The sequence below is a fragment of the Haliotis rubra genome, unplaced genomic scaffold (genome assembly GCF_003918875.1).
Source record: "Haliotis rubra isolate DU_JTF1 unplaced genomic scaffold, ASM391887v1 Scf5, whole genome shotgun sequence".
NCBI lineage: Eukaryota > Metazoa > Mollusca > Gastropoda > Lepetellida > Haliotidae > Haliotis > Haliotis rubra.
In genome coordinates, this window is record NW_025767190.1 from 1,379,885 (window position 1) to 1,404,817 (window position 24,933).

Below are 24,933 nucleotides of genomic sequence, written 5' to 3' on the forward strand. Positions count from 1 at the left end.
AAAACTCTTTACATCACTCAACCAAAGCTGTCAGTGCCTACTTAATATTAAGAACATTCAAGGTACATAGGTGCATTCAGCATGGCATGTTTGGATTACAGGCAAAAAGAAACTTTTATGCATATTTCAAATGAGGCCTAGAATATAACTGTTATGTTTGTCAAAACTGATTAATGACATGCCTTTGAGCCATTGTTAAGAGCATATAAAATTTCTGAAGGTTTTATTATAGGATGTTGCCTGCTTTAATGTTCTTGCTTGTAACTTTTATTGCACAATTTGAACCAAACCAACAATCCCCAAAGTACATAATCTCTAAACATTTGGAACAAAACTAAAAGCTTTTCTGATAACCTCTTTAGGAAAAAATGAGGCATTAAATACAATTAAAAAACTGATGCTAATTTATCTTTTTCTTCAGGTCTGCTCTTCAGCGTTTTAAGTGAAAGGATCTTGTAATCTATTTGAATTTCAACTGATCCTAAACCTTTCCACTAACATGAATCAATGCTTTTAATCTGTCCCCAATTAGGGTTCTTCGTTTGATGTACACATCGTCTCTGAAAATTACTCATAACAGAAACGATCAGGAGAGCGCAACTGAACAAGACCCCATTTTATGCTTTGAAATCAACAGATGAGATTTGTCAGTTTCCCAACAAACTAACACTTTGATATTGCTAACTATCAAAGCTGAAAAATGGATTTTTAGAGCAAAATATCCCCATTAAGTTCACAAATAAAATTAAAAAAATATAAATGGATAATAGAATCTTTGAGCAGCGCGGGACATTTCAGTCTGATATCGGTTCTGGCTTTCTTGATGTGTCTTAGATCTCCTCTCATTAGCTTTTGTGTTGAATTTCAAAAGAGGTATTCACAGAAGCCGCACTCATCAAAGCATCGGCAATTCATCACGTTATTTGGAGCATCATTTCAACCAATAAATCTTCATTAATTATTCTTTTTCCACTCAAAACAAGTATGGCTTTGCAAGCGGTCAAAAGAGTTGCTTTGTAATCCTAGCACCGTCAAAGACAACGACAGCAGTTATATGTTTTACACAATCAAAAAAACATGAAAGTCGGCTCTTTGAAGTCAGTGGCTTCATGTCAAACAATTTGAGCTGTTTGGAAAGAAAACGGCCAATGGTTGACCCTCGTCAGCAATATCAATTACTAAAGCTGAGCGGAGCTTATCTACAAAGTACAGCCTCAGACACAGTAATACCGACACCCCTTTGAAGTAGCAATTTATCCTATTTCTAACAACAAAAACAAATTATTAAAACAGAAAAACTAGGAACACATAAAAGGCTGGCCCTATAGAAGTAAATTGATAGAAACGTTTCAAGCTTTCTCTACTCTCTCTGGGATTCTATTTCAATATGCTCACTTATTTCAGTTATGAGTCAAACTTGAAAACATAATTACATGGTAATCACTCCCTTTTGACATAATAGACGATTGAGGAGTTCTATTTCTTTATTCTAATCAAGTTGGTCGGCTCATTTAGTTTTTGTTGCAGCGATCATCAAAGAAGTTGGGCCAGGTAATTCAAGTCTACATCAGACATTACTCATACTACTATACACACAACTACTTTCATGATGATCCCACTCTTATTGCCTTTTTTAATAGATTCTTATTTCGTTTTTTCAATTGTTTTTCCTGAGATCAGAGGAAAGCATGAAATGTCCATTGGCTAAAATGATCATTGACAAACAGGTACAGCAGCACAGGAAGTGAGTCAAGTTCCTTCATCGCCTGCACTACAGTGCTCATATCATCTGTGCAGTCAGTTCTGCCAATGTGGTGTCAAAACAAATGACAAAGATATCATATCCAAAAGGTTTTCCATTCCTAAATTCCATTCAAGTAAGAAGAAATTTGTTAGTAATTGCCAATCTTTACCAGAAAATGTTTTCATCCAATCAAATTCAAAAATATAGTTGCTCACATTTTAATTTACACATCAAAGTTTGTTGGTTACATAAAGGAATCATGAAAATTCAGAAATACTTTTTAATGGTTGGCAACTTTTAAGCTGATTTACATTTACCCATGTAAACTTTTCATATTTGTCCAATTTTAGAATTAGCAAATTTGAACATACTCAATTCAAAACGTGTTTGAATATTGGCCACCTTTCCTATCGGTCTTGCAGTCGACACGTGTTGTTTAAACTAATTAAATGCTATCGTCCTACCAATCGCACAATACTGAAGGGTTAAATTAAGTCAGTCTTGCAGCTGACACATAGCATATTCCGTGTGTCTTAAACAAATTAAACGCTATCGTCCTACCAATCATACAATACTGAAGGATTAAGCATGCTCCAAAAAAGTCCAGTTTGCAGCTGCCATGTTTGTAACCTGCAAGTGTCGCAGGCACATTGCAGGATCATCTAACACCCAGTATTCAATAGCTTTAAGGACTGCAAGAGTATAGCACACATGTGGTTAGCTTATCTCATCCATTGTTTATGTTGTAGTTCGTAAACAGAGAGTAACCTTTCTCAAGACAAACACATGAGGCTGGGTGTGTACAATTATACATAAAACAAGCACACGGGGAATGCACCAGACATAAGAAATACTTCTCTGTAGATTCCCTCTTTCAAAGGTCCAACAATTTTTGCTTTTAACGATTGTTTTCCTCTACTCTGAAAGTCTGCTAAGCTTGTTGTAGGGAGCCAGAAAAAGCAGCGTAGAGCTATCATAAAAGTGATACTGTTGGGGGGTGTCAATGGGGGGGACCCAGGAATGGGGAAACAGATGTGGGGGAGACTAGGCGCAGAGAAGGTGCATACTATCAAATCTGTAGCACCAGCATCGAGCCACTTTGATGTGAGGCCGTAGCCCCTAGAGACCTCAAGCTGGGGAGGAATGGGCTAGGAAGTCTGGAAGTGTGTGGCACACTTGTATATTCAATACCTCAAAGCTGAGGTGGGGTGTGTGGGGCATACTGGTACATTCAACACCTCAAATTTGAGGTGGGATGTGCAACACACTGCTATGTTCAGAAAACAAAAAGTTCGAGACTTCAAAGTTGATGACAGACTTGTAAATTCAATGAAAGTTGATGTTGGGTGGCAAACTTGTACATTTAATACCTTAAAGTTTGAATTGGTTTGACTTGAGATAAGGGTAAGACGTCTAAATTGGCATCGGCTTACTCTACATGTTCTCCAATTTCTGTATCTTTAAGTCCACATTCAAAGACATATTTAAGGGCAGGAACAACACAATCATATTGATGGACATAGTACTGAACGAACTAGTACAAGGAACCAGTGCAATGTCACATTCCCCATTGCTAGTGGAATAGCAGGAAAGGGATGGCAGATACTTTTATACATAATTTCTACCCATACGCTTGCCCCTCCTGGGGCAGGGAAGGAAGAGACCCCTTGAAGTAACCCCTGCCCCCCAATGTGAGGGAGGTGAAATGGGAGGCACACTTCCCATGACATCACTCTAATCTTCCATGGTGCAGACTTTATCAGCTCGCAAACATTATCGGACAACATCAAAGGCTGGGAGCAGTTTTGTAATCTAATAGCATTAATTGGTTGGTTCAGGGCAATTAATTCTTTCTTCTAAGGTTCCACTGATCATCTTGTTCTCAGATGTTGTAAGAGTGACCCCATGTGCAAAGAACTCTCACTTGCTACACAATTACAGACATGGAAACACCAGAGATGTGGGCTCCCCTATTATGAATCATCCCAGATCAAAGCCCCTCAGTTACCACAGGAGCCATGGGCATAGAAAGGGAAAAGGGGAAACAACTCCGCACAAAATGCTTCCTCCATCATTGGAGATCCCTTTGTAGAAGTCACTGTGACTTCCTTGTGTTTACATCTTCTGAAGGACATGCCGGAAAGATTAACTGTTATCAAGGAATTGTAACAAATGAGTTCTGTTACAAAGAGTTTTCCTACTGGAAAATTCTGTCTGATGAAACAAGATAAGGGATCATTGGGATATTTGTGAAACACATGGAAGCTGGACGTTCAGAGACAGCACGATGCATACATTATCACATATTGATCACTGTTTGTAACAGTATGAAATATTACACTAGTCCTCACTGTCTACAATTAAAGGTTTTCTTTGCACAGTCTGAAAAGTCCTCGTAATTCTTCCATGAATACAAAACATAAATTTCACTACCCATTAGTACATTTTCAACAAAAAATCTTTTGATTGATGAGCAAATATTTACGATTTGGCCTAAATCATTAATTATAAAAAATTCTTTGGTCATGCTTTCCTTCTCGATGAAGTACGGCATCAACATAAATTATGTAAAACTACCTCCTTGAGAATAACACGAGCCATTAACCTTGGTATATAGTAATTAATATCTTCTCACATCAAACCAATGTTGTGATGGAACCACATGGGTAATTTACAGCTGAAATCTCATTTTCCTTTGATGTTTAACAAGCTTAGACTAACACAGAGGTGAAATGGGAGCTAATTTGGTGTTCCGAACTGATCGACCACGCCATAATGATTACATCTTAACTAATTATAGGCAAGGTACATGATCACAGCTGACTTCACATGGCCTATAGTCAGCTAATCTGAGGATGCCTAGACTAAACACTGCTGGTTCGCGTCTAGTGTTACTAACAAATGATTTGTGTTTTTTAACTGAGAACTGGAAAATTTGGCTGGTTGAAGCAGAATATGAGACCAAGGAATCTATGGGAAGCAGTGAAATGTGTGTGATACAAGATCCCACAGCCAGATCAATACTGCTCAGGCAGAGGAATACAATCACAATGTGTAACTGTGTAGCACATTAGCACAACTTGCACCTGATCTCTGCCACAGTATACAGTGGGGGGTAGGAAAAGGCTAAGTGAGCATGTAATATCTGTTGTATTGCATATCGATGCATGTGATATATACATCTATATACACATGCTCCATTAACAGAGGAGGAGAACCAATAGCATCATCGCATTTTTGTCAGGGGTTCATGTGTATGCTGTTTTACATATATAACAGAACATTTCTGTCTACACCAAAATGATTTCTGGAATGCTGTAACAAGTATTCAGCAACTATCAATTATTTCTTGTTGATCCTGCGAGAAACAAGGGAAAAAAGGAATGTGTGTGACACTCTGATACTTGTTCAGTGTTAAGACAAAGAGGGACAGAGAAGTACAAAATTTGAGTGGAGGTGAGGTCACCATGGTGCAGGTTAAGCCTCTCGAGACAGCTTATGGACTTTCCTAGGGGAGGCAAAACACACAACCATTTCCAAGAGATACATTTTTCCATTAACTGCCCATTTACCATTCCATTTGCCAAACAGGGAATCATGTAAATCTCACCATCTTCGAAATGAATTCAGTACATAAATTATTTGAAATGAAAATTAAGCAACTTACTTTTCAGCGTTAGGTCCGGTCACTATCGGCATACGTAGTAAGGAATCCTTATCAAACACCATGCTTATTCCACTGTCAATATGACTACTTGCATCAGAGCCTTTTCTAGTTGCACAACTCTTTTTGGATGACCTTCCGCGAGTCTCTATCTCACGATGATGGAACTCCGTGAAGCTCCGAGAACCGTTATTGGGGAAATCACTACCTATACATGCCATACTGTATTTCTGCGCCTCATACTCCATTTGTTGTTTACTGGTCCGTAACTCCCGAGGAGGATGGTGATGATGGTGATGGTGATGTATATGACGATGTGTTCCTTTGTTACAACTCTCATCGCCAACGCCACTATCACATGATGCAACAAAGTCACGATTTTCCCGTTTCCGGCTACGATGCCCGGACACACCACCAGCGGGTAGAGTTTTATTTAACCGAAGCCTGTCAGGCGATTTGTTCCGAGGTGAATGTCTACCTGGTGACCGGCTTGGCGTATGGTGGTTCGAGTTTGCCCAAATCCGAGAACAGTGTTGATCTAATATACTCTCAGCCGTCTCCTCCTCCACAGCAGACGTGGACATCATTGGAATGATGGAGGTGGCGGTCGTATTCTTCATCATTGAAGTTCCCGCCGTTTCATCAGCCTGAGGAGGGACAAAACAGTTTTGAAATTTGTCTTACGAATTCAAGTTTGGCAAGGCCTAACTTTTGTAAAATTGTTCTCTGCCATTGTAAGAAGTCAATATTGTCTTTATTTAAAAAAACATTCAACTTAGTCATACTGATTTTCTCATGCTATTCCAGCTATATGGCGGCAGACTGTAAATAATCGAGTCTGGACCAGACAATCCACTGATCAACAGCATGAGCATCGATCTGCGTAATTGGGAACTGATGACGTGTCAACCAAGTTAGCGAGCCTGACCACCTGATCTCGTTAGTCGCCTCTTACGACAAGCATTGTCGCCTTTTGAGGCAAGCATGGGTTGCTGAAGACCTATTCTACGCCGGATCTTCACGGGTCCAATGGGATCTGATAACAAAACTGATCTTCCACAGTACTAACATTTTATAATCGACAGCATTTCAAGAAAGTTTGATCCACAGCATTTTAAATAACAGTATTTTAAATTTTAAAATAAAACTTATTTTGGAAAATATCTACAATATAAATCAAAGATGGCCCCCGGACCGTTACACACCTCACTCAAGCACCTCAACTTCTCATCAACCTTGGCCCCTGCCTCCTGTTCTTCAAGGACACACTGCATCCTCTCGATCAACATTTGTGCGAACTGTTGAGGGTCAGTCTCAGCAATATTGCGATCTTTGGGAGCCCTTTCTGTCCGCTGGAAGTGAAATAAGATCATATTTTATCCCTCTCATGCAATCATCAGTAATCAATGACATTATTTTCACTGCATTCCATTGTTTTCATTTAATGAACAGAAACATTGATTATTTCCAGTCAGTGAGTGAACCATGGTTTATACAATATATTATTCATTCAAAGTTCCCATCTGAACAAAATAGATAATGCTTACATAAACATATTACATATATATAATGTGAATTAAGAAATGCCAACTCTCTTACTTACAGGGATAAACTGTGAATGAAGCATGAGGTTCGGTTCTCGGTTCTGCTGTGCCATGGTCTTCATAGCTTTACGCTGACGCTTTACATTGTAGTGAGATGCATCACTGAAAAATAAAAGTTGACATGTTTAGAAAGATGGCTTAGTCAACAGTATTTAAGTCTCATATTGCCTTGCTTTGCTAAATGTGGGACAAAATTGGTACTTGCTGTTTTACCACCTTGATAAACCGCACAAACAAGAGGTAACAGTCACATTTGGTGCAAATAATGGAATTGAACCCAAAAGGTTGTCTGGTTGAACACTTAGTTGTTTTTGCTGCTTAGTTCATTCGGCCAACCAGCAATCAAAGAAAGTTTATTTGTTAACAAATTACTAGTATGAAAAGTATGTGGATGATTTGATGAGAACATTGATTCTCTGTGTCTATTCTTGACTGGGGTCTTTGCCACTCATTGAATGAATATGGTATTATGCCACCTTCAGTGATATTTCACCAATATTGGCAATGAGCTTCTCATGTTGTACCCATGTGGAGAATCACACATGACAAAAGAATGCCAAACTACCAGCCTACCCAATCCTCCAGCAAAGACAGGATATTCATCACCAGTATTGCACAGATGACAGCATGAAAAATATTTTTAAATCGTGCCCTTGACAAGAAACGAATAAGTATTTTTCATGTCAAGCTGACAGGTTAACCACAATTCGTCCCCATACCCCACCCCATCAACAAGGTATTTCACAAGTTGAACACTGAAACCCATCACTACCATGCATGCTCCACTGAAGTAGCCGAGGTCAGCGACCTCACATGCACACACAACATTCTCCACCTTGGCTTGTACTGTATCCCCCCACCACCATCAGCCATTACAGCCAACCATCAATACAACATTTAAGCTGCTGCTATAAAAGGTAAAGCTATCTCCACCATCAAAGCAGACTTTACTTTGATTGCTGCTGTCCACAAAGGTAATGGAGACAAGCCTTTGAGTAATTAGCGATAATACCTTCCTCAATGTTTATCAATTAAGTGTCTAGCTTAATCCCCCATTGTTTACAGAGTTTTATTACAGGTGCAAAGGGATACAATAGACTGCTGGGGTGTTTTATGTTCCTTATTCCCTGTAGTGACTCCACGGATTCTTTTGATGAAGTAAAGAGAATGGCTGGCAGCAATAAAAGTTTCTCATATTTCTATTTGGACTGTTATATAATTCAAGATGAAAGAAGGCTTTGTTTAATACCTTATATATCAATAGTTGCTATGAACACAAACAAGGATATCTTGAATGTTTGCTTTACTTAAATGTTTAAATTTGTGGAGTAGTCCTTGGTCCGAATCCATCTACTATCTCAGTGCTGTCACTAACCCCATACTTTATCTTTGAGTGTTGGTGTACCTTGGTAGAACTGTGAACATCTTTATAATAAGAATGAAAGAAGCGTGTAGCTAAGCGTTAATAACAACTAATTCTGATTTTTTGTTTAAGCCAAGTGTTAATAACATTTTATAGACAATTCTTCTGTAAATGAGCAAATTCCAATATTAACAGAGCCTCAGTGCAGGAATCCTTTGTTTTATTTGATATTTGTGCAAAACAAATAGTGGTACTACACTACAAGTACCAGAAAGCCTCAATATTACGCCCTTCCTCCCCTCAGGTTGCAATAATGCTCAATTCATACAATCCAATCTTCAAACCAAAAATGTATTAGTCAGTTTCTATTTATTCTTAATATGCCTAGGGCTAATTCCTGGGTTGGTCACCTTTCATTTGTATGACCAGAGCCAGCATTTCCTTGACTTAGGGGCGATATCCACTATATCTCCCTGACTGGGGGGCTATATTCACCGTATCTCCGGCAGCCCTGAGTCAGAACAACTGGACAGCCAGCTAACAGTTTCAAGCTTCACTGGAGGTGCCCTTATTGTCCCTTGCTACCATTCAACCCAACTAAGACAGACCCTCTACACAAAGAAAGTCAGCCTGAGGCAAGCCTTCTTAACCTGGAGCAGTCTACCGGGCTAAGTTGGCTGCCCCATATCTTTTGTTACCAGTTTTCTCTCCCAAGCTTGCTTTGCAGGTCCTATCCAGCTCCTATGAATGGAACGAGTCCACAACTCACTGATCAGGGCCTTGTACTAACAGCCAATATGGCTTCCATTTTGAATCCTCTCTCCTCCCCTGGAGATGGGGGACCTTCAATTTGTTTTATCTATCAATCTCAGGATTCAAAACACAGAGCAGGTGCCCTTAAGGTTGTGATAAACCATCAAAGAGCCTCTAGTCCATCAAATGATGAGACCAAGTGACAAAATTCTAAGACAGTTGAAACTAATTTCTTATGAAACGATAAAATGTGTGAATAACAAGAAATGACAAATACGGATAAATAATCTAAATTTCTTAAATAATTCAAAATCATTTGAAGAGCATCACATATCATTGCATTGAAAACACTTCCATATTAAGGTAGAAAAAGGTATGATCATGTTATATCACCATATACTGTCCATTGGGTCACCCAATTGTCACTGCAATCTCTAACCTGATTATTAAAGTACATGGTAATACATTCAGGACTGGACACATAACAGTCCCTCTCTTCACTCCTCATTAAATTAACCACACTGCCTGTGTAATGATACACTAGTACAGGACATATCTCCTGACCTCCCCACATTCCTAGATGGACTAGTCAGCTGTGTGAAGATTTGACACAGTCCATTCCCACAGAGGGGTGGAAACACTTACACCAGATTTTTTACATTCTTAGCAGAGCATCAAAAGGCTAAGAGACAGATAAGCAAACAACTGCAAAAACACTTGATGGTAGAGCTAGTAGTTTCGAAGACAGGGACCTCTCCACAACAATCTTGATGTATTCTTCAAACACTCGATAAAAATCACCACAAAGTGCCAAGTCACGTTATCAGTTTGTGATGGTGAGGCCCACCTCCTGATACATCAAAACTATGTCGTAACTCACTGATCAAATGCCCAACTCAACAACAAGGAGACACCTTACCACCTCTAGCATTCACAAAAGACCAACATCTTAACATACCTGTCATTTCGCAATCAATTACACAAATGTTTTGCTGACAAAGTTACATTTCTTTTTACAATTTAATCTTTTGATATGAGCAAATTAACTGAATTTCACAAGATATTAATCACATCAAAACCTCTTTTGAAATTTGGGACAAAAAGTAATCATTTTTCAAACTGTCTTTCATATTTCCCCTTCCTCAAATTCATCTTCCTTTTATTTCGCCGCTCTTTTTTCTTCAGAAGATCGTCAAAGAGACACATGGTTTTGTCATCTACGTGAAGTCTTTGACCGAAGCTGATTTGAACCATAATGCTCTTCATTAGATTTTTTCAGAAAATCATCTGACAACAGAGGGAGAGTGAGCACTTCAATGCAATGATCACTCGTTGTTCTGTTGTTTTCAACAACATATTACAAAGAAAGATGAGGCCAGGATGAAGTTAACAAGTTAATGGAAACTCGGATTGGATAAACCTCCAAGGCAAATTAGTCTACTACTTGAAAGCTACTGCTGAACTCCGTTCTCAAGTCATGCTCTTAGACAAACTACAAGAAATCTCATAAAGAAAGCCAGCACAAAGAGACATTTACAAGCATTTGTGTTCCATGAAAAGATCAAACCAAAGGAAAGTTTAGCTGAACAAGAAAAAGAAGAAGCATAGTCAGACATGATATATAGGCCCGAGTTAGAGGACAGTGTTCTCCATACTGCTATCAACACAATCTCACTGTTGTGGGCCAATCACAGGCCTGCACTGGACCAGGTAGAGCTTTTGAAGATCAAAGCACCATACTATTCATTAGATAAAAAGCTTTCCGCTATGGAAGTGGCTAGGCCTTTTATAAACAAGGCATAAATTGCTTGATGGGGGCTGGCCCAGGCGTTTGAAGTTTGCATGTGTGTTAGGCTCGACTGATTGTCAATGGCAAATTGATCGCCAAAGAGGGTAACATAATGGGGTGCTTCCCAGTGCCTCTGCTTCAAAGACTGTCAGACAAAAGCCTGCTCACATGTGGATACGGATCGTAATCACCCGCCATAGTAATTTAATTACTACAAAGAAACATATAACATGAGTTGTGCTCGTGTTCAGGAGTGGGTTTTCGGTAAAGAACACCTTTCTGATTCATGAACAAAAGCCTACAGAGAAACAGATATGCTGGATGGTAGAAAATACCACAGCTAAAGTTTTTAATTCTGCGTAAGGGAGACAGAACATATCTGTTAGAAGCGATGTAGGTTTCTGGTTCGGGATATAGGAAACCTCTAAATGCCTGTGTAACCAACATCAAATAAGTCATGAAAATATTGCATTACATCAATAAATGATGTTTTGGATTTCAAAGAGATCTGTCTGTATCTAGAACATTTCATCTTAATGAAATGACAAAACATATCTTTTTATCAAACATGAAATTCTAAGCTGATTACATGTTTGTTTCTCTGTAACAATGTAGAATTTTATGGAAGGTTTATGCACATCCCTTGTTCAAACTTCAAACGGAGCTGTCCTCTGTGGTTGCAATTAATGGGACATAAAATTGCAAAATAAATAGTTTACCAGCAGTTGATGCCTTAGTATGTTATTCACTATAATTCAATATAATTATTCCTCTGAAAATCTTTGACTGAGAAACATCAATAATGGGACATGTCCTAACAGAGTAATTTTCAAAACTGATGATAAAAAGAAGAAAATGAAATTAAAAAAGAAAATCCTCTTAAATTATATTTTCATAAAATACACATAAATCATCTTGCTCAAACACATGCAATAACTTTGTCATTTAATCTCCAAGTTTAATAATGACTTACAAGTTCTTGTGAGAGAAAAACACACCCAATTGAGTAAAGCATATTTTCTTGTCAAAATTGGCTTTTCTCCCAACAAATTTACAGTGAAGATGTATGTAAGATGAATTTCTATGAACCATCAATGCAAACTCCCTCAACTGTTGAATTGTCATCGGGGCTTCCCATAGCACATGGGAAGGAATTCATCTAGTCTGTTCCACTTGAATGATCAAACGCTGGCTTGTAAACTAATATCACCCAGCCTTCCACCTCTGCTTATGATCACTCAACCGCAACACGATTACTGGAGGCCCCCACCATATTTCGTGTTCAACAATGGTTGAATGTGGACATAAAATTTTGAAGATAAACTAGCACCTCTTTGTTATCCCGGGCAGGCCATCTGTCTGATGTATTCAAAGCACCCATGCAACCACGGGCAACAGTGTACCCAACCTCTTACAAGTCACCTCTGATGAATAATTTTTCATGTTTAATGGCAAAAAGCAAATCTTTGATAAAGAATTCTACTCTTTATGTAAGGCTCAGTCTGTGTCGTACCTGACTAGGTTCGAGCTTTTAGAGAAAAGTTAAAAGAGCATCCTTAATGTTTCCATGATATATTATTTATTATGCTTTATGTACACTTGAAAGAGAAGACATAGGATCATGGCTGCCTACGATTGATTCCTGCTCATCAAATATCAAACATCTTTCAGACAACTGCAGTGAAAAGATTCATTGCCTTCCAAATCACAAACATCTGTGGAAATGATAAAAAAAAGAACTCTTTGAAGATGTAAGTGATAATACTCCTTTCGGTCAGAAGATAAAATGACAGAGGTTTTGAAAATATACAATAACAATCTTTAATCTTATTTTTCTCTCCAAAAGATAACTAATTTTTTGGACTTGTTTCATGTATATTGCAACTTACAATGCATCTTTTATTTCATAATTCATGAAAATAATGTTAGCTACAATCATTCTGAACTTCAGGATAAGAGATGTTGAAATCGTTGAACACAAGCCACAGAAATACATCAGAGGGAGCACCGTAATGAGACAAACTGTCATAGGGAATCTACTGAAAACAGTAAACATCTCTAGATTAATGTGTATGGGTGGGTGTCTGTCAAACTGTCAGCATATATTGTGTGTCTTAGTGCTTTTTGAATCGTGTCTGAACAAATCTGCTATAGTTATTGTTCTTTGATTCATGTTTGGTGATGTATTCTTAAAACTTGAGCAATATGGCACCAGCCTGTAAATAACGAAATCTAGACCAAAAATCCAGTTATTACCAATGTGTGAGTGAGTGAGAGTGAAATCCAGCAGATGTATGCGGGTGAGAGTGCTGTGAGTGAAATCCAGCAAACATCAAAATGTATGCGAGTGAGTGCTGTGAGTGAGTGAGTGAGAGTGAAATCCAGCAATCAAAATGTATGTGAGAGTGAGTGAGAGAGAGTGAGTGAGTGAGTGACTGAGAGTGAAATCCAGCAATCGTCAAAATGTATGCGAGTGAGAGTGCTGTGAGTGAGTGAGTGAGAGTGAAATCCAGCAATCAAAATGTATGCGAGTGAGAGTGCAGAACATGTTTAATACAATATTCCGTATGTATCACACACTCCTAACATTATCTCCGCGAGGCCTGCAGCTGACTAGTGGTTGACAGCACAAGTATTAACCCTCAACATGGGGGATATATGGACAGTATCAACAGAGCTGGCTCTCAGGGGGTCCAACATCCAAACATGACTGAATCAGTGACTGTATCCACCGGATCCAGTAAGATATGTGTGACAGTGGTCTATGTTTAATTAACTTGAATTCTATCTCACTTTAAGACATCAATGTTATTGTTTTACTCACATGCTGCTGTCAGTGACTGACATTGTGTCGTCAGTCAGGGCGTCACTTGAGAGCGACTGCAGTTCGCTGTCTTGAGCCGAGGCAGGTGCGTACGACACATGGTTTGGGTAGGACGAATGGCGAGAATTACAATACAGTGGGTACCTGAAAAAGAGAGATATTCTTATATTGAAACAAAATATATGAATACATATAAAGAAATGGCAACATTTCTCCACAATGCAAGTGTAACAGTGGGAAGATTACTTGCCTAAATTCATATTTCATTTGTAGTTGCAACCAATGTATTCTTCTACAATAAATGTAACTAATATGAAAGTGTAAGGAAAAACTAGAAACAAAATGGTCGAACAGGTCAACTTTTGATCCCTTTGCAGTCAAACTCGTTATGAATATAAACTTAAAAATCTCCATTGTCACGATAATGTTCGTTCTAGTGTCACATGGATGAAGTCCCATGTTTTCGGAATACTTATATCTCAATTCAAGCAAATAATGAAGTTTATCCAAAAAAAATGTGAAAGCTGTTGATCAACACTTTATGCCAGTCAGCATGGGTGATCAAAGCAGCACGGCTGTTTCATGATGTGAACAGGACAAAAGCATCTGCCTGTATTATTGACAAGACTTCATCATGTGGAACTTGAGAACCAGTTAAGCCTACTAGCGCTGCATATGATCATAAGCTAGGAATTAGTTACTATTGATGAATATCCGACATAAAAGATCAAAAACACACTTCAAAACGTAATGTATTATGATTAAAATATAAATGTTGTGGACTGCCCTGATCAATATTCATACTGCAAGCTTGTGCTTCAGTGCTTTCAAGATCACAAGAGACTGGGGGCTGTTTTGAATCAAAATTCAGTTTCCAGTGACATTTTATCAGGAATTTGCAAACATGAAGTTGTTTATCTTAAAGCTCCACAGATCATGTTCTGCTGCCTTAACCAACAGGAGTTGTTCATATGCAACCATCCAGCTGACTGACCTTACACCTTCAAGACGAACGAGCAATTCCTACCTGAACCGTTACTAGAGATAATACGGTACTTCATTAACACTCGTAGCAGTTTATTATACAAACATGAATGTTATCATGTTAAACAATTTCCTTGTGAAAATGTTTCCATCCAATATATGTAGTTATCTCGGAACATAGGGTGAGGTAAACATGTAAACAAATTCAGAAATTCTTAAGCAGTGCTCATGCTTGGAAAGATTATCAGAGACATGCACGTTCTGCTGCAGCTGGTGGCGGAAATAGCAAGGACATTTGCTTAACTTGGCTGGGATTAAAATCAAGTATATTATGGGATAGCTGTGACAGTTCATGTGTGGCATACCCAATATCCATGTCCAGGAGATAAAAACTCATAATGTTTGCACTGGGAGCAGGGATGGAATATCAATGTCCAGGATATAAAAACTCATACTGTCTGCATTGGGAGCAGGGATGGAATATCAATGTCCATGATATAAAAACTCATACTGTCTGCACTGGGATTAGGGATGGGATATCAATGTCCTGGAGATAAAAGCTCATACTGTCTGCATTGGGAGCAGGGATGGGATATCAATGTCTAGGAGATAAAAACTCATGCATTGGGAGTAGGGATGGGATATCAATGTCCTGGAGATAAAAGCTCATACTGTCTGCATTGGGAGCAGGGCTGGGATATCAATGTCTAGGAGATAAAAACTCATACTGTCTGCATTGGGAGCAGGGATGGGATATCAATGTCCTGGAGATAAAAACTCATGCATTGGGAGTAGGGATGGGATATCAATGTCCTGGAGATAAAAGCTCATACTGTCTGCATTGGGAGCAGGGAAGGGATATCAATGTCCCGGAGATAAAAGCTCATACTGTCTGCATTGGGAGTAGGGATGGGATATCAATGTCCTGGAGATAAAAACTCATACTGTCTGCATTGGGAGTTGGGATGGGATATCAATGTCCTGGAGATAAAAGCTCATACTGTCTGCATTGGGAGTTGGGATGGGATATCAATGTCCTGGAGATAAAAACTCATGCATTGGGATTAGGGATGGGATATCAATGTCCTGGAGATAGAAACTCATACTATCTGCTTTGGGAGCAGGGATGGGATATCAATGTCCTGGAGATAAAAACTCATACTGTCTGCATTGGGAGCAGGGATGGGATATCAATGTCTAGGAGATAAAAACTCATACTGTCTGCATTGGGAGCAGGGATGGGATATCAATGTCCTGGAGATAAAAACTCGTACTGTCTGCATTGGGAGCAGGGATGGGATATCAATGTCCCGGAGATAAAAACGTATGCATTGGGAGTAGGGATGGGATATCAATGTCCCGGAGATAAAAACGTATGCATTGGGAGCAGGGATGGGATATCAATGTCCTGGAGATAAAAACTCATACTGTCTGCATTGGGAGCAGGGATGGGATACATAGAGAGCAAGGCAGGGAGGGAATATCACAACAGGTAACCAGTAAGGGGACAAGCACAAAATCAGCATGAATGTGATACAAAAACATATAGCAGGTTGGAGATGAAATAAACCCAGTTGGTGTAGGTGGCGCAAGTTATAAAGCAGGATATGTTACACTTCTAGGGATGAGATATTGAATATTGCAGATCTGTGATTTGGTAGGTGGGGACAATAAGCTTGAGAATGTGTGAAGGGTTAAGTTGCGAGGAACACCAAATAGAAACCTGAGGTGATACAGCTGGTTTGGGCGGGGTACAGCAGGGTTGAGGAAAGGTATGATATTTGTACTGGAGCAATAAGGCAGCCACCATTGCCTGATTGCACAAATTATATAACGACATATAATGATAATGGCATCATCAACAAGAAACTTAACTTACAGGAACATCATAAAGTAAAATGAACAGAACAACAGTAAACAGTGTTGATGCTGAGGGTGCTTGTGGCTTGAAAAGTGAAGCTAGCATATTGAAATGAGGAAATAAAACTTCAATCATGTGTTAGTGCTTTGCAGCCTGAGAGAAAAGTAGCAAAAAGCTTTAACATTTAACTGAACAATCAGCACATGTGAAGTAAGTGCATTTGGCAAGAGACTCAAACCAAGTCTACTCACTGCTGTTTAGATGAAGGGCTACAAGAAAGAGGGAGACTTATATACTTGCCATAACCTCTTGTACATCGATTAAGATAACAGAAGAACTTACACTGACGTTTATTGATCATGAATATTTGGGAGATTTATTTTTTTGCAGTGAAGACAGAGCTCACAATTTAAAAAAATAAACCCAAAATATTCATGATACCAATTGATCTTGCTCCAGTTTAGATTACCTTTGTCACTTCTGACCGAACGTGAAGTTAAATTTCATTACATATATGTATGTATAGCTTGAAACAAAATTTAAATTCAAAAGTTGAAGAGTTAGGTTTCAGAGTGTTACAAGTGTTGAGTAATATTTCATCAATACTTCTGCAGGGAACATGGAAAATGTTGTACCACGCTCCTCAGAGCTCAGGTGAAGACACCAGCGAAGAAAGAAGGAAAACATTTCTGGATAAAACTTTTAAATGGTGATTTATCGATCAGCTTAACTTCAATGTTACCTGGGTAGGGTTTGCATAAACACTAGAAATCGAACACTCACCCTGATATCGTTTCTGTCCTCTTAGCACCAGATGAATCACTGCGGTAGGACTTATGTGAGAGAACTTTATGAAACAAGGGTGGCCCCATAGAGGTGAATTTGCTGGAATCTGTATCTAGTTCCTTGTCCTCAGGTAACGATGGCAGCGGACCAGGCTGGGACATTGGCCTGGCACTGTTAGAGCCGCTGGAGTGACTGGACTTTGGACTATCACCGTATGACTGAACATATTGCACATAAAAATCAGAGTTCAAGAACGCGGGATATGTCACATCTCTCATATAAGATTCAACTTCCGTAGCAGCTGTGTCATAAATATACTGATCCACTGCCATTTTCTTGTTGATTTTGTCCGAAATTTCTTGTTTCGTTTCTTTCAATAAACACCTCACGCCATCATTGCGTACGAAATGCTTGTAGATGGCCTTGACCAGAGAAGGGATATTGGTGCTCTGCGCACTCTTGCGCTTGAGTCCCTGACAAGCGAACCAGAAGTCAACTTCCAGCGCACCGCCACCCTCCTTATCCAGGTACTCTTTGAAGAGCTGGACTCCATCGCTGTCACTCAGGAGGTGGTTCAAGTTCTCAGCCCATTTCAGGTGGGGTGGGGTGCTGTTCTCGGTAAAGGGAGGGGAATTGGCAGCACTACCTTCTGGCTCATAGCCATTCCGGAGCTTCCATCTCTTCATGGTCCAGTTTTTGTGAAGAGGTACAGCTTGATTTCTCAAGGTTTGATTTTCGTGGCGTTGCAGCTGGGGAATGGCTTACCTCCCCTTTGTTCGAGGCGGCACTTTTGGTACTTTTAGTGGACGACTGACTCCTGTTACTCTTGTTGGACAAATGACTTTTGTGGGAGCCTGAGCTTTGTGTGGACATACCCCCATTTGACTGAAGCTCATTCTCCTCCCCGGGGACTGGGGGTCGTGGGGCAGATTCCGTGAAGTTGTTACCGCCGGAGTCATTGAGAAATTCATACACTTTGCTTGTCATCCTCGCTGGGACTCAGCATCTCCCATGAGGCCAGAGTTTGTCGTGCTGCCACAATGTCTTAGAGCCACATCTGAAATGACAAGATGAATCATTACGTTCCTGCAGTATCGTTGTCGACTTCTGACAGCTTTCAAATCAAATATGACCGATTGTAAAATTGCTTGAGACTCGGAATGACCCAAAGCATTTTCCCCAAAAAATATTTCAATTGTTCAAATTAATCCACCAAATCTGATAGGAAGACATCATTCATTTCAAAAGATAATAACAACCTGAATATCAAATGAATTAAACTTCAAAATCTAATATGACACTGTCCCCAAAAAATTCTATTCTCCTATTGATCAACACATACTTTGCTCAGGTCTAAGCCAAGTCCACACTCTACATCTCCATCGAGTACGAATGTCTATTTTGGCACAGGCAAAGCTATTTTTTATGTTAGCAAAGGATGAGGCTGACGATGGTCGTGTAGTCACCTTCTCTCAATCAATGCACAGTCCCGCTATCAAGCAAACAAGCTGATTGGTCATCGCTTACACAGTTCAAGCTTGCTTTTAGCATCAGATAGCATGTTTGTGTGGATGATTTTGGATTTTTGACCAAAACTCTGAGACAACCAAGCAAATAAAAGGAAACCTTTGAAATTCTATTCGTGATGTACTCTTTGTCAACTGACCGTGATCTCATTGTTCACTCCTTACTAGACGATGACACTAAATAAACTCAGCATTCACAACTGAGATAGAGGAATATTATTAATAAACAATAAAATGGCATACAAAGATTTTTTTATACAAAGCTTAAACCTTCCATTTAGATGTTATTATTTGACTATAATCATTCAATAATTTCTACAGTTACATGGACGTTGTAACTCTTTCAGTGTCAACTAATCTAACAGCAAAGACATATTTTCTAACCAACAAACACAGGTTGGTTATTTCTGATTCACTATTCCCAGTGGCGACATATGATTCTCAAATACCATCCTAATGGAATTGCTTTAAATCTTTGTGAAGCACTGCACTTGTGTATCCAGCTGATCTCCGTAAGCCCTGGTTTCGTGCAAGTAAACTTAACTTTTTTAAAACAATAAACTCCCAACAATACTAAAACCATTTTGACCTCAGACAAGGCAGCCTTTTTCTGATAGTACAGGGACATGGTTCAACTCAAGGCTGTTTGGATACTACTGACTTCATGGCTCCACAAATCATTTGATTTATGCTCTAATACTACTCCCGATCTCAACTAAGAACAGTTAAGAACCCTGAAATCTTTGAGACGAGAGGCCTAGCCTTTAAAAGAAAGTCCTACCAAAGTGAATACCATCAGTAAAAGACGATGTAAAAGACTTCCACCAACCCCACAAGCTTGACCCGAGAAACATTACATTAAAATCTAAGCTAAAAGGGTTAGGTCTGTAGCCATTCTCCCTTTGACGTTGTCAGTTCCCAAAGATACATGTGGAGAGAGGCTTTAGGAATATGCTTGCAGTTTGGGCTTTGATGTAAGGAAGAATGTTCTCTACTGTAATGAGAGGGCTCAGTCACCCAAAGCACTTCAAAGAATCTCCAGTATCGAGATCTGTGCTGGGGAATCCTACATACAGCCATATGTTTGCAGCCTTGCCCACATCCTACCAGAAAAAACACAGGCCAACTAAGACGAGTGAACCTCGTGACCTCGGACAAAGGGAGGGAAATCCATCTCTTTCACTGCCATGAAAAGAGGGCATAATTTTGGCTCCCCTTCTTAGTGGCCTTAACTGACATAGGGAGATCTTTTGACAAAAAAAGACATGTTGTATACATTCTCATGACAGTAAACTGAAAGCAAATGTTTCTCAAACACGTTCCTTCCATGTAATTGATGCAACACAGACTTTCAACACTTCAGAAGATAATTTGCACTTAGGAGTGGTTCAAAATCATCAAAGTATGCTTTGGCTTGATAAGGATTTTTTACAACCATAAAGCAGCAATATTAATTTCCTATCCAACCATGAAACACTTTGACAAAATCTTCCTCTGGTGCAAAACCGTCAAGATGAAGAGACTAACAGCTTGCAATGAAAGTTAAGACCATTTCAAACTGCTCTGAATTAATCCCAGGTTTTTCAACATTTATCATTACAATGATTCACACATTTTCCATGTTTTTACCATGCATACTGTTTCAATCAGTTCATGAAACTAAAACCATATCCACTACATAAGAGCATCAAAACATACATCAATGACACAAATTCAGGGATAGACATTGCCACTAGTTTGTTAGTCCAAGGCTAGTCAAAATCTAGAAGGACAAGTTGTTTTATCCCAAATCTATTAATTCACATAAACTAGTCTGAAATGAAAAGTGGACTAGTTTGTTTGACCAGCTGTATCTACCCCTGCTACTAAATGCCTGCAATTTCATTTCGTTTATACAGAGAAAAACAAAAATGAAGCTGTCTGAAACGTATTTAACCATAAAAGCAAGTATTCAGCATCTGACATACAATTAGCATAGGACAATATTCCAGGAAAATGTTAGCGCTAATATATTTATTCCTGTAACCCTGGAGAGGCATCAGCTTGCCACTGAGGTTTAAGCTCAAGAAATGGCACCGATCGATGGTGCCTGTCCCTGCAAACCCCAGCTTATCAGTAATGCTACCCGTGTCTTCACCAGACACACCACATATTATTCAATCAGGACTATTCCACTTACTAGCTGGCAACATGCAACCTGTACTCATTAATAGCAGATTTTGTCCTGTTCCATGGAATAAAACACGGCCGAGCTAATACAATCTGCTACAAAGCATAACACCACTCTCAGTCTCCTATAGGATATCGATCCCATATTCCATGGTCAGGACAATTAACTTTGTCATTGGTGACCTGTCAACTCTTCCTCAAGGATGCATGCTCCACAGCGATTAGTCTTAGCATGATGTAGTGTGTATGTCATCTCTTACTGTCACAACACAAGGAGGATATAGCAATTTATAGCATGTGTACATCTACCGGGTGATTATGGACTGTTTGCATATAATAACATACCAGAATTCACATCCCAAATCTCCTTACCTTGCACAATATCTTCCCAGGGCATTCTCAAGCATTTCAATCCTATTTTTTTTAAATAGATTTCCACGTAGAAGACAATACATGACAAACTGACCTTTACAACCGGCAGAAATAATTAATTTCTCTGTGCAAAGTCTACACAAACAATTGAATAGTGAGACAATGGATTTCACACCAAATAAGGAATATAACTTCTGCATGCCTTCCTATGACTAACTAGTGGATATGGGTTGATGGAAAACAGAGATGTGTGAACAAATATAGCTGTATCTGTTCTCACTTGACCAGCCTGCACGCACACATAAGGAATAATACATCAAAGAGCATCCTATGTCCAGTGTGTTAAAATCCAATCACCAGTTCATGTTAATCAAAAGATTAGTGACACATGAGGCTTTGATGTCTCGTTACAATTGTTAATATTCCTTTATTCCGCCAGCAGGAGCATCATGTGACAAGTTAACACATGGTCAGAGGATAACGGACGTATCAACGTACACAAAGATCAAGACTATCAAGTTCTCATTACCGACTTGCTATCTCAAATTATACGATATCTCTGACAAAGATTCACATTCATAAAGACAATCTTAATGTGTTCTACCTTTTTGTTTTTATACATTAATTCACTACACAGATCCTTTGATATTCAAGACTGTAAACTTTATGAACTTTGCGTATTTTGAAAGGAGAATTTGATATCGGTCTCTTTATGCAGATGCCTGGTCTTGTTGAAGCTTGGGAGATTAAGGTCGTCTTCTGAATTCATTTCATTTGTTTAATCCAAGAGATGAAATTCAAGCTAACTTCAAAGGCTCCAACACAATTATTTATACATACATACATAAATCACATTAAGGCCATTTCCTCAGATGTTTACAAATCATGTATACATTCATCTGCAAGTGTATGTCTATTCATGGGCAAAGAACTCTTACAGGAATACCAGTAGTACTGTATATTGAATGATTTTCTCATTGTATTCATAATGTAAAACAATTTTAATCACTGACCCATTGCAATAATTTTTCAATAATCACACAAACCAATTATTTCTTTTGTATTGTGACAATATAAACTATACATGACAGAACATTTGCAGAAAATGGCATGAGCAACCACTGCACCCACACTTGCTACTTATTAGTATCATTACTTACTTCCAACTGTTACACTATCTTGTCCCCCAAAATACTTATATCCATATCAAGTTCAGGAAGAATTTGTCATCTCTGAAAACATTTACTGGAAATGCATTTGTGAACATAATATTGATAATATATTTAAAAAGTATATGACGTCTGGGTGGGATTTACAAGCATTTATAAGTCAAGGCAGGTCCAACACAGCTATCATCAGATATCAAACAATACCAGTGGCCACTTATTAAGGATGCTAAGACTTGATTATCAATTACAATGTAGTTTACATGTCAGTGTCTGAAAACCACAGACAACAGGAAGTGGAAGTGGGGAGGATGTGGCCACCTAATTTGTTCATTGAAACACTAAAGGTGTGTCACTGCAGAAGTATGTGTGTCACACTTGTGAACTTGGTGAACTTGTGGACAATGACACACTGGTTTGAAGCGAGATAATGTGTAAATCTCACTGTGGTATAACCTGTATCACTGTGGTACATAGTGTTTCACTATAGCATAAACGGTATCACTGTGGTATAACCCGTTTTACAGTGGTACATTGTGTCTCACTGTGGCATAACCTGTTTCACTGTGGTACATAGTGTTTCACTGTCGTATAACCATATCACAGTGTTACATAGTGTCTCACTATAGTATAAACTGTATCATGGTGGAACATAGTCTCTCACTGTGGTATAACCTGTATCACTGTGGTATATAACCTGTATCACTGTGGTACATAGTGCTTCACTATAGCATAAACGGTATCACTGTGGTATAACCCGTTTTACAGTGGTACATAGTGTTTCACTGTCGTATAACCATATCACAGTGTTACATAGTGTCTCACTATAGTATAAACAGTATCATGGTGGAACATAGTCTCTCACTGTGGTATAACCTGTATCACTATGGTATAAGCTGTGTTACTGAGGCAATGTTACCCTCGCATAAAACCTCACCATCATATATCGTCTCACTATGATATAACCTGAGTTGCTGTGGCATGACATGTTACTATGGTATAACAAGTTTCACTGTGGTATATAGTGTCTTGTTAGGGTATAGATGTGTAAATTGCCGCAAACCATGTCTCACTGTTGTATAATGCAACAGTGATATTACCTGTGTCAACGTGGCATGACCTGTGTGACTGTCATAGCATGTGTCACAGTGTCACAACATTGAAAAATAAAAAATCTGGACCAAACAATCCAGTGATTAACAACATGAGCTACGATCTGCACAATCAAGATGTGATGACATGTCAACCCTGTCAATATGTCTGACCACCTGACTCCTTTAGTCACCTCTTATGACAAGCATGCATTGCTAAAGATTCTAAATCAGATCTTCACTGGTTTTAAAACACTATGTAAAATGTGTGTCAATGACATTTGTAACACATCCAGTGTTGTGCGTCAGTGATGTATGCACACCGCATGGCTATGGTATAACATCCAGTGAATGTCAATGATATATACATGCATTGTTATGGATGGAGTATAATAATTCAATGTGCATCAGTCGTAAATGCATGCTGCTTGGTTACTGCATAATATCCAATGTGCATCAGTCATATATGCATGCTGCTTGGCTATGGTATAAGAAAGCATGACGTGTGTTGGTGACACTATGTATTTCTGAGTTATATCACTAAGAGAGTGATTAAGTCGTTTATTTAAAACTGAAATCATGTAATTGGTGATCTTTCAATTCTAACCATGCAGAGTGTCAGGATAAAAATATGACAAAATTAATATCTTTTAATTCAGTTCCATGTAAAACTAACACTTACTGGCACCAACAAGAATAATAATTAAATTCCCACATACAAGGACAAATTGAAACATATTGCAGGGACCACCAGCTGATACACTGTAAAACTATCCCACCCTGCAGCCCTTCAATGTGCTAAGACCAGGATATAAATGATGTATACAATACCTCCCCCAGATGCTACAATAGTTTTAATTCTGTATCTACCCAGCTGGTGTCATGTGGAGGGATGGGAGGGTTATTACCTTCCACCATAACATCAAAGTGATATGCCCAAACAATGATACAGTGAAACAATTTCAGCCTTTTGTTCTGCTGTGAACAAATGTTGATGAACAGTGCAATAAATATTGCCATATTTCAATTATTTAGTCATTTGGATTATGATGCGGTTGCACCATTCACATCACACTGCATTTAACCAGGATCCAATTGAAAAAGTCCCTTTGATGATGGTCCTTTTTTTACAGGATCCCCACTGTGCAACATCTGGGTTTCCTATTTCAATTAAATGAATATAAAACCACATTGTAATAGTCACGGTGATTAAACAATACTTCATTTATTTTTCACA

General features: G+C 38.8%; 1 protein-coding gene across 6 annotated transcripts in view; it reads right to left on the bottom strand.

The window, feature by feature from the left end:
• LOC124291728 (axin-1-like) overlaps nt 1-24,933 on the bottom strand; it is a 32,695-nt gene that overhangs the window by 2,164 nt on the left and 5,598 nt on the right. For 5 of the 6 annotated variants that reach the window (XM_046728802.1, XM_046728798.1, XM_046728800.1 and 2 more), the window contains exons 2-7: nt 17,370-18,429; nt 16,838-16,855; nt 13,742-13,885; nt 7,012-7,114; nt 6,614-6,760; nt 5,412-6,055 (exon numbers count right to left, since the gene is read on the bottom strand). In XM_046728802.1, the coding sequence (XP_046584758.1) occupies nt 5,412-6,055; nt 6,614-6,760; nt 7,012-7,114; nt 13,742-13,885; nt 16,838-16,855; nt 17,370-18,058 (1,745 nt within the window). In that variant the 5' untranslated portion in view covers nt 18,059-18,429. The remainder of the gene's footprint in view (nt 1-5,411; nt 6,056-6,613; nt 6,761-7,011; nt 7,115-13,741; nt 13,886-16,837; nt 16,856-17,369; nt 18,430-24,933) is intronic. The other variant, XM_046728803.1, reaches the window with a different exon arrangement.